At 43.2% G+C, this 15,557-nt stretch overlaps 2 protein-coding genes and 1 non-coding gene across 3 annotated transcripts; 1 reads left to right on the forward strand and 2 right to left on the reverse strand.

The window, feature by feature from the left end:
• Window positions 1-1,359: 1,359 nt before the first annotated feature.
• Window positions 1,360-7,082, reverse strand: LOC141911637 (uncharacterized). The gene is made up of 9 exons (XM_074802625.1): window positions 6,947-7,082; window positions 6,651-6,803; window positions 5,925-6,082; window positions 5,237-5,386; window positions 3,748-4,810; window positions 3,002-3,133; window positions 2,690-2,788; window positions 2,284-2,375; window positions 1,360-1,754 (listed from the first exon to the last, which is right to left on the reverse strand). The coding sequence occupies exons 1-9, from the start codon at window positions 7,080-7,082 to the stop codon at window positions 1,566-1,568; spliced, it is 2,172 nt and encodes a 723-aa protein (XP_074658726.1). The 3' UTR covers window positions 1,360-1,565.
• On the forward strand, window positions 4,961-5,032 carry Trnaa-ugc (transfer RNA alanine (anticodon UGC)). The gene has a single exon. It is a non-coding gene; the product is annotated as a tRNA-Ala (tRNA).
• A 1,497-nt stretch (window positions 7,083-8,579) lies between the features above and the next one.
• On the reverse strand, window positions 8,580-13,955 carry LOC141911715 (tRNA N(3)-cytidine methyltransferase METTL2-like). Its single transcript, XM_074802729.1, has 9 exons — window positions 13,845-13,955; window positions 13,569-13,696; window positions 12,808-12,966; window positions 12,150-12,241; window positions 11,581-12,028; window positions 11,343-11,403; window positions 10,981-11,120; window positions 9,994-10,166; window positions 8,580-8,840 (listed from the first exon to the last, which is right to left on the reverse strand). The coding sequence occupies exons 2-9, from the start codon at window positions 13,664-13,666 to the stop codon at window positions 8,677-8,679; spliced, it is 1,335 nt and encodes a 444-aa protein (XP_074658830.1). The 5' UTR covers window positions 13,667-13,696; window positions 13,845-13,955; the 3' UTR covers window positions 8,580-8,676.
• Window positions 13,956-15,557: the final 1,602 nt, after the last annotated feature.

Consider the following 15,557-nt stretch of genomic DNA (forward strand, 5'->3'; position numbering starts at 1 on the left):
GCATTACAGTACACAATTGCACTGACCCCTCCCCCTCCCCTAATGCGTACGTTATACATGAATGATCTCTTAGCTCTAAGTCGCGAATTCTACTTGTTGGGAACCGTTTCGACGTTGAATGTACTTACGATCGCGACGAACTGATCGCAGACCAATCGTAAGCCAAATCGCAAGGATAAACACTTTCTATTCCTACGACCCGATCGTAGCCATCAGTGACCAGTTACGAATCGAGTGACTCATGTGATGCTCCCTGATTGGCTACGATGACTTATAGACCCGGCGATGATCGAGTTGTTGTAGTCGACCAGGGCCAACTTCGGTTTTCGCGGCCGGCTAGTCGACTAGTGGTCGGAACTAATAACCGAACGCACCATAGCGCGGAAATGGGAAATGGGTCGGAACTACAGCGACTGTGCTCAATCCCGTGGTCGACCATTTCCGGACCATAGTTCCGCCTAACTGACATTCGCTTTTCGTTTAGTTCGACTATAATCGACTAGCTCCGATAATCGAAGTTCGCCCTGACTCTTTTACGAGTGCACTTTACGACGTTGCGACAAACGAATCGACAGTCGACGGTCACGTGTTTATTACCGGTGTGAACGAGTCGTTTATAGTTGACCGGATGCCGGCTACAGTCGTCGACCAATTCGATCGGTTGCGTCAGCATCGGACATAAATTACTTCTCAAATCCCAATTCGATGTTAGTCAGTAACCTGTCTGTGGTTTAGTTTCACGATCGGATATTTTCACAAACCACTCATCCGATTATAAAAAGCTTACCACCAACGATTAGGTAACTAACTAAATTCGATGTATACCGAGCGTTGGTTGCCACCAAAAATCGCCCAAAAAGAAAAATCACGAAATATATATAATATCTATTTATGTGTACATTTATTGACGATTTCCTGATCATACAGTAGGCTATATAAGTGCTGGGGCTTCGTGGTTGTTCGCGTGGGTTCCTGTGGATAAGGAAGGACCGATTGAATTGTACCATAACTAGCCCGACTCCCGTCGCGTAGACAGCGTCGTAACTAGGATTTTAAAGGATCCGAATTGATACACGTGGAACTATATGCCACATATGCTTTACATCGTATTCGCTGTCAAAGCAATTGAAATTGCTTGAATGTTCTTTAAAAAGCCTAAGTTCGAAATTCGATGCTCTTTTAGAGCGATGTTTACTGGACCTTTTATGGCGAAACATTTTACGAAATTTCGGAATGTAAAACAAGAAAATTCGGTACTAAACGATGCGAACGTTGATTCTTAAAAGGGATCGTCCGCACTACCCCCCCCCCCCTCCCCGACCCCTCTGGTGTGACACCCATGTAGAGTGCGATAGCTCCTAACTAGTCTTGGGTGCGAGATGAGCATAGTTGCATAGTGAGGTGGCTCTTCACTAGTCTGTGTGGAGTACGTTAGCTCTTTTTGTCTGGAAACTAGGTATACAGACTTTCTCGTATCTTAGGTGGCGTAAACATCAATCCGATGGGGAATTTGGTTTCCAATGCTACTGCGGCAATCGAGGGTTCATACCGGCCTTTTTGACCATCTATTCAGAAACTTGCGATTGTTGCGTTTTAATCGAACGTGACGTCAACGATTCTTGCGCGACGAAGTTTCTAATAGGCTGTTGCACGCCGCATTCCGGTTTCAGCTCGATCGTCGAGTCTTTGCCGATTTTCAACTTGATTTGTGATTCGAATTTCAATAACCAGTAGGTGACCATTTCACCTTTACCCTGCAACACAGAAAATCAGAATAGTAAATGATGGCTGTTGATTGTGGTTCATATGGCAGCTGATTGTGGTTGATATGACTGCTGATTGTGGTTCATATGGCCGCTGATTGTGGCTTATTTGGCTGCTGATTGTGGTTCATATGGCTGCTGATTGTGGTTTATTTTGCTGCTGATTGTGGTTCATATGGCTGCTGATTGTGGTGCATATGGCTGCTGATTGTGGTTCATATGGTTGCTGATTGTGGTGCATATGGCTGCTGATTGTGGTTTATATGGCTGCTGATTGTGGTGCATATGGCTGCTGATTGTGGTTCATATGGCTGCTGATTGTAGTTCGTATGGCTGCTGATTGTGGTGCATATGGCTGCTGATTGTGGTTCATATGGCTGCTGATTGTGGTTCGTATGGCTGCTGATTGTGGTGCATATGGCTGCTGATTGTGGTTCATATGGTTGCTGATTGTAGTTCATATCAAACAGTCGTTTTTGTCATTATTAAAACACGCGCTGATTTCTCGCTCGAAACAAACCTTAATTTCAGTTTTTCCGCGCTGTTCCACTGCAAACATGTCCGTTTTCTCTAACATTCTCGCTGTTCTGGCGCTGATGTGGATGCGATTTGCTGCAATGGAAAGGTTCCGAGCATAATCTATGATAAATAGTTGAAAATCAATGAACTCGGTAGCGTTGGGACTGCTGTAAATATTTCACCGAGTTGAGAATCAGGGAACTCGGTAGCGTGTTGAGACTGCTGTAAATATTTCACTGAGTTGAGAATCAGGGAACTCGGTAGCGGGTTGGGACTGCTGTAAATATTTCACCGAGTTGAGAATCAGAGAACTCGGTAGCGTTGGGACTGCTGTAAATATTTCAAACCTAGGTGTTCATCCCAAAGAATATTTTTTTTGCTGTGTGCCAATTTCCTGATGAACTTACGTAAACCTTGTGACTCCATACGCGAGGCCGTGTTGACCGTATCCCCGAACAGGCAATATCGAGGTAAAGCTGTGCCCACAACACCGGCTACAACAGTTCCTACAATAAGTGATAATATTGAGGAGACCCATTATAGAACATTTAAAAGATTAAACACTCCTGATGATGGGGGAGAGGGAGAGGGAGAGGGAGAGGGAGAGGGAGAGGGAGAGGGAGAGGGAGAGGGAGAGGGAGAGGGAGAGGGAGAGGGAGAGGGAGAGGGAGAGGGAGAGGGAGAGGGAATTAGCTTTTTAACAGGGAAGGATCACTTACCGGAGTGTATTCCTATTCGGAGAGACAATTTACCGGAAGTGTCGAACTCTTTTTCGGAAACTACCTTCATGACATCCAGGGCCATCCGGGCTATTTCTGATACGTGACGTCGCCCGTTATGTTGCGGCAGACCTAACGATATTCATTTCAATATTCGGTATTCATTTCACGTGAAAAACATAAAGCAAAATCCGGAAAAAGGTAAAAACGATTTATCAAAAACTATTCAGAAATTGAGAATCGAATAGTAAGGGTCAGGCTAGAAGAGCGCTTTCCACCCAAGCCTGCAATGTCTTCTACTCCACAAACGTAACCCACGAGGATGAAAATTCACCATTTTCAAGAGCTATTTCCTCCAGATATTGTGCATTTGAAAGTTGTAGAAGGCAGCGGGGGCAGAGAAACCCTTGGCAATTACGAGTCAAACATCGATCGATTAAAGACCCTATCAATAACTCTGTTAGGCATTGAAAAGTGCTTGTCAGTCCCAAGTGAAGTCAGTCCCAAGTGAAGTCAGTCCCAAGTGAAGTCAGTCCCAAGTGAAGGATTCTAACATTGTACGCCGGCGAGTCCCAAAAACATGGCGCCTGGAAACTATAAAAAGGCGTGTTGGATATAACAATATTTCCAAAAAGGGCATCATTTCTACCAAAATTCCTCGGAGGGAAGGGGGGGGGGCTTAAAAACATCGAAGATGCACTGATCGGGTCAAAGTTAACAGTAACCGGGTCTTGGCGTTTACTTACCCGATGCTACCATATACTTATCCCCGACCGTTTCCACTTTATAAACGTCGTACAAGTCGATCCTCTCGTCCAGAAGACTGTACAAATTACCCAGCAAACCGACGATTTCGATGGGAACCATTTTCGCCGTGATCTTGTTGAAACCGGCGATTCCCGTGAACAGTATCGTCGCCTCTCGAAAATATTCGGCGTTCACTTCGCGATGGTACTTCAACTGTTCGGCCACCGTGCGCGGCAACATTTGATACAGCAACGAATCGGTGAGTTTCTTCTCTTCGTTTAGTTCTCTCGTCTTGTCGGCTAAAGTCAACGCGTACCGTTGCATGTCGTTGGTAATTTTGACGACCAGTTTCGTTTCGATCGGACTGATGGCCAGCGCTATGATGATCATCACGCAATTTAGAACCAGCGACCGATCCGTGGATGATATCTTCTGATCAATGGCGTCGGTTATGACGTCAGCCAGCTTAATTTGCATACTCAACAGGGCGTTGATGTATTCGGTCATGTCGTCGAACCAATCGGCGGCCATTTCGTGCGACGTGCCGGTCGTGTTGCGATTTTTGATCTGATATCGATACGACTTGATGCGCTTTTCGACGTCTATGCCCGACTGGTTCGTGATGGCGTTCGACACTTCGGTGACGATGCTCGAATAGTTTTGCGCGCCGCGGAAAAACGTCACGTAGCTGTGATAGCGGTTCATGTAGAAGGTGAAATTGTCGGTGTCGGCGAATCCGTTCATGGCGAAGAATATCGTACCCATCGCCCTCTCGGCGCCGCATTCGTCTTTACTGGCCAGAATCTTCTGATAGGCGACCATCGGCCGCCATAGCAGGCCACTGCCAGTGGCTTTAATGGCGTCGTATAGCCAGTGAACGAGAACGGACTGGATTTCCGAGTAGAATATGATTTCTTCGGTGATCGTTTGCGAAGAGTTCAGGTCCTTGCGCCCGATCTCGTTGCGGTGTTTCGCCAGGTGAGCGATGAACGAGTATTTGTTTTTGAACTCGGGTCGGGCGATCAGGTCTGGGTTCTCCGGCCAATTCGGGATCGTGGCCACCTATTGGTAAACGAGAGAGTTATCTTTAAAAGCGCGATACGGAACTGTCACAACAAGGTTTGACTAGTCACCCGTCACAACATGGCGGAGGGGAAATTGCAACACAGTTATTCACCAGATGGCGTGACGAGCATTCGATATATTGTCTGTGGGGATGTAGCTCAGTGGTAGAGCGCCCGCTTTGCATGCGGGAGGCCCGGGGTTCGAAACCCCGCATCTCCAACGATACCTGTTACAGTTACAGTAATATTGATTTTTATAAATGTTTTATCTTCTATGTACCTGGTGGAATCCTCGATTGTCACATGAGCGAGTTTCCCAGTCTCGCGATACCACCGGGTTCGAATCCCAGCGTCTCCACTTGTGGATCATGACGTCTATGTCTATGGGAACAGTGTGCGTACAACGACTATTTTTTCTACGTACCTGTGCGTCGGTGCTGGCCCAGAGAGCGTGCAAGAACTGGTTTGTATTCGGTCCGATCGAACTCAAATAGAACGCCGACATGTCGCGTTCCCGCTGCAGCTCGTGCAGCAAAGTTCCGATTTGTATCGAGAACTCCACCGTGTTCTTAGCCTGGGTAACAATAATAATAGTAACACAGGTCACTAGAATGAAACAATGCCGATTTCGCAAAGAATTACTACACCGTCCCAGGTCAAATTAAACCCACACGACCGTGTCGAATTAGATCCATGGTCAAGTCGGGCCCACGCAACTGGATATTGGGTGAAGGTGCGAGTCAAATTGAACAGATAGGATATACCCACACAACTGTGGAACTGGGTTTAGGGTAAAAATGAAACCCACAAAACTGTAGAACTAGATCCAGAGTCACAACTGTGGAACTGGATCCACATTCAAATATTAAACCCGCATCACTGTGGAACTGGATCCAGAGTCAAATTAAACCCGTACATCTGTGGAACTGGATCCAGAGTCAAATTAAACCCGTACAACTGTGGAACTGGGTCCAGAGTCATATCAAAGACCCACACAATTGTTGTATCCACAGTAAAATAAAACCCACACAACTGTGGAACTGGGTTCAGCATCGAATTCAATTGTACACATGTAACTGAAAGAAATAAAGACGCGTCTAGCGCAAACTTACTGAAGATAAAGTGATACGAGCTTCTGTGTTGATCACCAGTGAGTAAGTGATAACGCAAACCAATGCAACTGTCGGCACCAAGGTGATACTGAGCATTTTCATCAATTGTTTGCGCTTTCCGGACTCCGACAAAGGATCCGGAGGCTTGCACGAGAAACCTATCGATAATCATTAGAAACGGATTTAATAATATTATCACGTGTATCAATGATAAATTGGATCTATTGGAATCTAAATGAATTTAATAAGACTTATTACAGTTTCCGGGCGCTGTTTTTGGGTACCCCTGGGTCCGCATTGTTGAATCTTATAATGTTTGTTGTCCCTATTTTTTCTAATTTTCTTATTTCTATTTCGTTCGTATCTCTGGATAGGATGACGATAGAAACGAAGTGAAAATATCGATCAAATTACTAGATCGGGTGCACAGGTACATGCGCAGGTACATGCGCACGAAAACTTGCCGCATCAATCAGATTGCCTGTTGCGTAATCGTTGAGGCAAATTTCACAGATATCAACTATAAATTGAAACCCGTGATAAAATGAAACGGGATATCTGACTGGCTAATATTGACATCATCTAAGCTTCGTATGCGGCTACGCACCCGGTCTAATGTGGAGAAGGGCTCGAATCCCTACTAGGGGAGGATGTGACAAAACTAACTTCAAAGCTACACCTGTTACCAACGGTCAATTCTGGTCAACAATGTCAACATTAAATTACCGAATATGCCAAGTTGATCGCTGCTAATGTTTTCCAGTATATCATCAGATATTTCACCGCTAGGTGTCTCCGAGGTAATTTCTCGCAGTTCGACTTGTTCGTTGACCGTCGATACCTTTCTGACTAACCCCGCTGCGACCGTCAACGCGTGATCTGAAAACACGAAAATATGGCGTCGGGATTCGAAAGTTTAAGAGAGTATTATATTTTGGTCAGGAAATCATCTTCTTTATGAACGATTGAATTTCTACTTGTGTGGCAATTCTGCTCAAACTGAATACCCCGCGTAGGCCTACCGCGCGGGATCAGATTCATGAATCCCTTACTTTCGGAATGTCTCTGACTTCCCGTCTTACTGTGCGATACTTGACGGCCGTGTTGTTCACTTGCAGGAACCGCTATCGAATTCTTTTCCAATCTCACCTTCGGCATTGCCGATGACGTCGATGCAATCGCCTGCTTAATACAACAAAAACGAGGGTGTCTCAGAAAATATGTTACCAAACTTCTAAGATTAGTTATTCATTAACTATAATTGAAATGAATTTCTTATTTTTTTTTGGGGGGGGGGTAAATTTGGTAGACCCGGGTGTTTTCTCGGGGTTGTAATGTTAAAATGCAACGATCAGCCACGCGTGGCTGAGCACTATCGTGTTTATGAATGGCCATGAAAATTATGGAACCAAATAATCGAACCAAAAAATGATGGATTGTTCCATTGTGCATCGTAGGCCTATATTAGAAAACAACGATTGTTCGAAAAACCACGCTCAAAAGTGGCGGAAAAAGGCTAGAAAAATGACATCATCAATATATTTCTCCTAATCGGGCAGGTCATCTAGATAAACTACAAAGCGTAATCAGTTTATTTATATCTATCGTGGGTGCTATAGTTTCATGTTTATATCGCCGAGTAACCAATGTTGTCAGTATCGGTGTACATAATTCCGATCTAAATACACACAGACACGTAAACACCTTTTTTTCACCTACCATTTTCTTTTTTTTGTCAGCCTTTGCGAGCAGTGGTGATCCGGCCGCGGCCGTGTGGCGATGAGTTTGGATTCAGCGTAATGAATTTCGACACGCGCTCACGCGGTGCGCGATGCGTTATTAGTGAGTAGACTGCTGTGATTCAGTAATTTCCGGCTGGTCGAAATTCTATCCTCGCCTTCATCAAACCAGACCGCGGGAGCCAGCCGACTGTCGTGTGATGACCGTCCATCTTAAGTTAGCCCCGGATTTTGACCGGAGAAGACCTATCTTGTATAATGAATAAATCAGCTTCAGAAAGAATGCTGGTGTGTCTGGTGTTTGTAGTTCAATTTCTATCAATGTATCGAAGATCGCAGGGCCATGGTTAGACCGGGCAAATGATTCTGCCGATGAAGAGTTTTTCATGAAGGTTTTTTTTTTTTAAAAAAACCCCAGCTAGACCTGCTCCCATTGCCTCAGATAACGTGTTTTGGAATGGACTATGAAACAGCTTTGTGCTTCTAAAACATTATGATCCGTATCAGCGACTCAATCAACCTCAATCACCGGAAACCGTGGTCTCAAATAGCCCTACGAGCCTTCGAAATGCAACAATATTAAAAAGACTCTTTGGGGAAGACCCCCAACCTCTCAAACTATAAGGTGCGAATTCTTCCCCAGATTGACACCTTCCTTCTAACCGATAGTTCGTCATATCCAGTTTGAAATCATTTAAATTGTCTTCTTTGGGATGAAATCCTAGGTTTGTAATAACTGATAAATCTTCATATTCGGGGTAGTTATAACGAGGTTCCACTGTTCACTGTATTCGATAGGACGTTTCCAATGGGGGGGGGGGGGGGGGGATTCCAATTCCGTAGATTCCAAGCGAAAAACGAGCAATAGCGAAACGATAAAAATAAGCCATAGCACTATCTTTGAACTTCATACCCTTTTTTCTTGTTTTATTTAAAAAAATCTTTTAAAAATGCTCATCGTATTAGACTAAAATTAAAAATACATTTCAACTAAAATATTGTCATCGAGATCGTCATCTATTGTCCGCTTCCGGTACTGACGACGGTTTCCGGTATTTACACTGCACCCAAACGCGATACATTTTCAACTGGCGCCCTCTATTGACCTGCAGTCGTCGATCAACCAGATTCTGTTCTTCGACGAGCCCGGCTTTAGTGAACATGTCCCGCAGTTCGTCTGCAATAAATGACAATACACACTTTGAGAACATGCGGACTGATCTGATACTGCAACTTAGGCTAAAAAAATGATACCTTGTTTCTCCGCTCTGCTGAGCTTAAAAGTTGACCCTGTCGGCCGCCTATCTACCCTATACATTACTTTTTTAAAATCGTGATCAATTTTACCATAACAGACCCGGCCGCTATAGACATGAACTGTTTACAAATTTTATCATATCTTACAAAAATGACCCGGCCGCTGCGGAGAAACAAGGTATCATCATTTTTGTTTAGCCTTATACTTCGTGCTTTCAGCCCCTGCATTGCCAACTGCCCTCTTCAAATTAACATTTTTAAAAGTAATCGGGGAAAAAGAATTCCTGGTCAAAATGTACCGATTTACTCATTCACCATTTTTAATTTTCTATTCGTCAAAATTGAAGGAGTTTCTGGCGTTTTGATGAAAAATTTAACTACAGTCAACCCCCGGATATACCACCCTACCATACACCGCCACCCCGCCTACCACCAAGTTTTCTCAATGTACATTTCAGTACAAATACATAATAGTAAAACACCCCCGATATACCACCCTACCATACACCGCCACCCCTGCCTACCGCCAAGTTTTCTCAATGTACATTTCAGTACAAATACATAATAGTAAAACACCCCCGATATACCACCCTACCATACACCGCCACCACTGCCTACCGCCAAGTTTTCTCAATGTACATTTCAGTACAAATACATAATAGTAAAACACCCCCGATATACCACCCTACCATACACCGCCACCCCTGCCTACCGCCAAGTTTTCTCAATGTACATTTCAGTACAAATACATAATAGTAAAACACCCCCGATATACCACCCTACCATATACCACCACCCCCGCCTTCTCAATGTACATCTCTATACAAATACATAGTTAAACATCCCCAATATACCGCCCTCCCATACACCGCCACCCCACCTTCCCGTACATCTTTATACAAATACATAGTAAAACACCCCCGATATACCGCCATACTCTCTATACCGCCAAAATCGTATATCGGGGGTCGACTGTAGTTTCGAGGACCTCTAAATGCAATTTCCGTTCAGAATGAGTTCATTTTAGGAATGAAGGAGTCGTAGGGACCCGATGCGTATTTTTCGTGCGATACCTTGCGTGAAAAAATAAACACGAGTTCCGTCGCCTCGTACGTAGAAATTATCGGACAAACATCGGCCTTTTTTGAAACGCAGCTGAGCGAGATCGTAACGACCGTAATCACGAAACACGATTAGACCACCGGGTTTTAAACAGCGACTCAAACGATTTATACTGCTCTGCATTCTGAAAAAAACAGAAAAACCAATTAAGAATACTTTAATCATGAGTACCCAAACTTTGACAGTCTACTGTATTTCTCAAATTCTTACTCAGTATTTGACACCAACTCTGGGTAGAATTTTACCGGTCTCAACTTTACCGCAGTAAGAGACAGAGTCTACTGTATTTCACAAACTCTTACTCAGTATTTGACACCAACTCGGGGTAGAATTTTACCAGTCTCAACTTTACCGCAGTAAGAGACGGTCAGAGTCTACTGTATTTCACAAACTCTTACTCAGTATTTTACACCAACTCGGGGTAGAATTTTACCAGTCTCAACTTTACCGCAGTAAGAGACAGAGTCTACTGTATTTCACAAACTCTTACTCAGTATTTGACACCAACTCGGGGTAGAATTTTAACAGTCTCAACTTTACCGCAGTAAGAGACAGAGTCTACTGTATTTCACAAACTCTTACTCAGTATTTGACACCAACTCGGGGTAGAATTTTACCAGTCTCAACTTTACCGCAGTAAGAGATAGAGTCTAATGTATTTCATAAACTCTTACTCAGTATTTGACACCAACTCGGGGTAGAATTTTACCAGTCTCAACTTTACCGCAGTAAGAGACAGAGTCTACTGTATTTCATAAACTCTTACTCAGTATTTGACACCAACTCGGGGTAGAATTTTACCAGTCTCAACTTTACCGCAGTAAGAGATAGAGTCTACCGTATAAAACAAACTCTTACTCAGTATCTCACAACAAAGCATGAACACCAGAATATTTCCACAACCCTCCAACTAATCTAAATTCCTGGTTGTTACTCACTTGTCGGGATGAATAGCTGACAGGACGAATATAAGAACGATGACATCAATGGATCGGTCCGGAAACGGTAACGGAGTCGTTTCATCGGTTAAATCGTAAACAAAACCATAACATCTTTTCTCATTATATTCATTGTGTTCCTAAAAAATAACCGTGTACAGTTTAGAGGACTGCATTAATTACGCTCTCGGCACCCAGTTCCATATTTGTGACATGATCCCTACAGACCAGTCATTCCTGGATTTTAAAGAGTTGACAAGGAGTTTGGAAATGAACTTTGATTTAACTCAAGCCTCAGAGTCCAAGGGGTCAGATTTTAAATGAGAACTTCGGAACTGGGGCCTGATTTCTTATCTGCGTACCTTGACTAGCTGTATGGCGGATTTGGCGAAATCGCAGCAATACACAAATAAACCGGGATCGCTAAAAAAAAGATTAAAAATACATAAATAAGATGATTTTTAAACATTTTCAGCACCTGCTGTAAATATTTCACCGAGTTGAGAATCAGGGAACTGGTGAGGTTAGGACGAAGTATTATTTCATAGAGTTAAGAATCAATCTAACACACTTTATAGATTATCAAAATCGCAGACGTACTCATTAGTTTGTAAGACAGGAAATACAGTGTTGCCGACACCGCATCCTACTTCCCAAACACGATAACTAGCATTACAACCCGGGTAAACATCACTAGACGTCACAGGAGCAGACACAACAGGGCCAGGAGCAGATGTCGTAGGAGCAGACGCCTGAGGAGCAGACGTCACAGGAGCAGACACCTGAGGAGCAGACGTCACAGGAGCAGACGCCTGAGGAGCAGACGTCACAGGAGCAGACGTCACAGGAGCAGACATCACAGGACTAGATGTCACAGAAGTCTCTTTCTCCTCTCCCACGTTGACTTTGCGCGGAATTTTTTCGAGCGTCAAATTCGGAGCGAGTTCGGGAAATTCGGTGAACAGCCAGTGACGATCTTTGAAGAAACGATTTTGATGCTGTTCGTAGAATTCGTGCCAAAACCGGTCGGCGTCGGTTTCGTATTCGGCTTGAAACGACAGAAATGAATATTTAGATACGAATGGAAGATAATTATCAGAGATTCAAAGATCTTACTTTAAAACATGTATTGTAATATGGCACTTCATTGATTTTCAAATAACATGTACCTATTTTTTCATTCGGAAGAATTACTTCGCTGTTCTCGGCTATTTTACCCTCAGCTGCCACAGTCTGCTCCTCATCCCATTCGACATTATCCCTGATGGATAAAAAATAAAATTTGCCATTGATGTAATCAGGTTCAAATCCCTGTGAGGGAGGATGTGTCTACTAGGACAGGGGTTTGTACTGTAACAGAGTCTCATGATGTCATCAGGTTCAAATCCCTGTGAGGGAGGATGTGTCTACTAGGACAGGGGTTTGTACTGTGACAGAGTCTCGTGATGTCATCAGGTTCAAATCCCTGTGAGGGAGGATGTGTCTACTAGGACAGGGGTTTGTACTGTGACAGAGTCTCACGATGTCATCAGGTTCAAATCCCTGTAAGGGAGGATGTGTCTACTAGGACAGGGGTTTGTACTGTAACAGAGTCTCATGATGTCATCAGGTTCAAATCCCTGTGAGGGAGGATGTGTCTACTAGGACAGTGGTTTGTACTGTGACAGAGTCTCGTGATGTCATCAGGTTCAAATCCCTGTGAGGGAGGATGTGTCTACTAGGACAGGGGTTTGTACTGTAACAGAGTCTTATGATGTCATCAGGTTCAAATCCCTGTGAGGGAGGATGTGTCTACTAGGACAGGGGTTTATGAGGACGAATATTTACCAGGCGTTGTGCTCGAATACGTTCTTCTCTCCGGTCAGGAATCTATTCCCGAACTGTGGGCGCTTATTCTGCTCGTCCTGAGTCCCTTCCGAATGGCTCAGATCACCAACAGGGACAGTGCCATCGGTCGCTGCTTTCGATGACATCACTCTTGACAATCTGAAATATGTGAAAATGAAACTGGGCATCTTTTGACAAAACTTAATCAATTAAATGAAAGTTTCCACCATTGATTTGGTAATGATCTAGCGCAATAGACAGCAGTCCAATAAATTTCGGTTTTTATAGTTAGTCATGACCTGTCGTCGAAGCAAATAATCGAAGGCCGTATAGTTCAGCATTTCACATGTTGGCCATCCTGTTGGGTGACTGCCTTCAATCCTGTGGTTGAATAGTTCCGACAAACTGACGTGATTCATGGTGTCATTAAGTTTGCAATAAGTCTACAAAAACCGATGTTAGCCGTACACTATAGTCAGTAACCTGTCTGTGGTTTAGTTTCGCACTTGGAATTGGATTGTCCTGTCCTGTGGCATGGTGGATAAGGTGTTGGACTCACAACTGAGAGGTTGAGGGTTCGAATCCTAGTGAAACCATGCATTCAGATAGGACACATATCAGTGCCGGTCGACTCACGGATTTAACAACAAAAGTCCGTACCTGGCAAATATCTTCAACATGTTGAAGTTGCCCAGTAATAGGTAGGTAGGTAGAGGAATTGGATATTTTCACAAATATTAGCCCTACTTACACACACCTACCTATCAATAATTATTGGTAACAATTGTGTTTTTCGACCAACCAAAGATTCTCTTATTGAAATATAATTAGATCTCACAAACAGCGATGACAATGACATGACATATTATCGACGAAACGTACACATTTTCTGAAAAACGTCCAATATATTGTTAATTGAATTGAGCTTTACAAGTAGAATCGGGCGATTTCCTATTGATTTATTAAATCAACTAAGTTTTGAAGGCTCATCTTTTTCGAGTATCATTTCAACTAGGCTATTTGCCGTCAGATCTCACCGAACTAAGCTGGTTTGAAAGATATTTCCGTCTAGCGAGGGAAAAATGTGACACCGTACTATGTTACAATAAATTATGAATTGGGAATTGAATTTGTGTTTTCCGTATCAAATTCGAATTAACTTTATTATGAAAACCCATAAATCACAACAAAATGTAATACACAAGACAAAAGTAAAACGGAGCAAAGAGCGAAGACAAAACGTTACTTAAACAATTTTACTAGTTTTATCGGAAGATATAACTGGGGAAATCCCACACAAAAAAACCGAGCCGGCACCCGCGGCGTCGACCGGACCTGCAACAGCTCAAAAGTCCGGTCCATGCGTCTTAAATACAACCTCAAGGTCGTCGAGCGTGTTGTTTTTCTGTGGATAAATTGCGGAAGCCAATAATAACCATATTTATAAGGTGAGGCAGTGGTGGAATCAGCAGCAGATTCGAATCCATTCAATTTTAATTTCTGACATTTTAGTTAGGCGACGGAGGAGCAAAGGTGTTGAATATTCCATTCCATTTCCGGCAGTAGCGTGACGTTGTCTCACAAAATGGCCGCTTTTTCAATTGCTGGTTAGGGAGGCTAGGCCGTAGGGTTAGGCTACAGATGAAGTTAAAAAGATTTTGAATTGGAATGTGGCCGTTTTAGTTTTAGTGGTTAAAATGCTTACAAGCACAGTGGTATGTGCATGCTTGAATCCCCGTTTTGACGCTGTAAACGCAGTAAGCCTACAGTACGATATGCGTATAACTACTATGCGTTATGAGGTTCTGTTGGAGCCGTGCACTACGTCGTCAATATCGACGTTTCAAAATTACAATTAAAATAGCGAATTTCGGCATTTCAATTTCTCAGGTTATAAATATTTCATAACGCTTAATTTATATTTGATCACATTTTGTTTAATATTTTTGAGAGTATGTGCAGAACGTAGACTGGTTACCGGTCTCTACCTGCAGTTAGACTGGTTGCCGGTACCGAATTCAATTCAATTATTGAAATATTCAAATCGAAAGTAGAGCTTTATTGATCCCAAATATCATATCATATGAATAATATTATATTATTTCGTCGACGTAATACATGTGATATTTTTTTTAAGGTGTCAATAAAGTAGTTCCTTGTTATAGTTATTAGGTAGAAGTGAATTCAACTAGCGAAGACCTAGTAGAAACCACTGACTGACCGTGCGGTTTAAGCCCTTTAAAGAACTTTTTGATTCACTGGTTGAGGATTTAGTAAAAGCACTCCCTAGGATTTATGAACATAATGAATGTGAACTATGATGTCTCTTGCTGGTGGAGCGGCCCGGGTGCGTATCGTCACCTATTGGAGGCCACCGGCATCCCTCACATGGCCAGAAGGTGAATCTTACACTACAGATGATGAACTCATTACAAATTGAATTGTGGTTTACGAAATTACCCGGCCCATTAGGAGAAACAACGCGTCATGTTATTTTAACCCTTTGATTTTCAATAAGATTGTCTGCTGAAAAATGTTGGCGTTAAGCGTTTTGGCGTTAAGCGCCTTTCGGCAGCAGCGTTATAACGGACTTTGACCGTATATATGCCGTATCTGTTGTAGATATAGATTATGATGTCCAGTTGTGTAACGCTAGAGGATCACATTGTTTGGGCCGAGCTGTTGATTTCGCGTTGTAACGAACTGTCGGCGGTCCGCGGCTGTAACAAACTACATCGGAAAATATCGGC

This window comes from Tubulanus polymorphus, chromosome 10 (genome assembly GCF_964204645.1).
Source record: "Tubulanus polymorphus chromosome 10, tnTubPoly1.2, whole genome shotgun sequence".
Taxonomy (NCBI): Eukaryota; Metazoa; Nemertea; class Palaeonemertea; order Tubulaniformes; family Tubulanidae; genus Tubulanus; species Tubulanus polymorphus.

Coding starts and splice junctions, on each gene's coding strand:
- LOC141911715 (XM_074802729.1), bottom strand. CDS start 13,666: ATGTCATTGTCATCGCTGTTTGTGAGATCTAATTATATTTCAATAAGA. Junction 12,967..13,568: donor TTACCAATAATTATTGATAG/GTAGGTGTGTGT, acceptor CACATATTTCAG/ATTGTCAAGAGTGATGTCAT. Junction 12,242..12,807: donor GTATTCGAGCACAACGCCTG/GTAAATATTCGT, acceptor TTTATCCATCAG/GGATAATGTCGAATGGGATG.
- LOC141911637 (XM_074802625.1), bottom strand. CDS start 7,082: ATGCCGAAGGTGAGATTGGAAAAGAATTCGATAGCGGTTCCTGCAAGT. Junction 6,083..6,650: donor CGATCAACTTGGCATATTCG/GTAATTTAATGT, acceptor GATTATCGATAG/GTTTCTCGTGCAAGCCTCCG. Junction 5,387..5,924: donor CTCGTATCACTTTATCTTCA/GTAAGTTTGCGC, acceptor ATTGTTACCCAG/GCTAAGAACACGGTGGAGTT.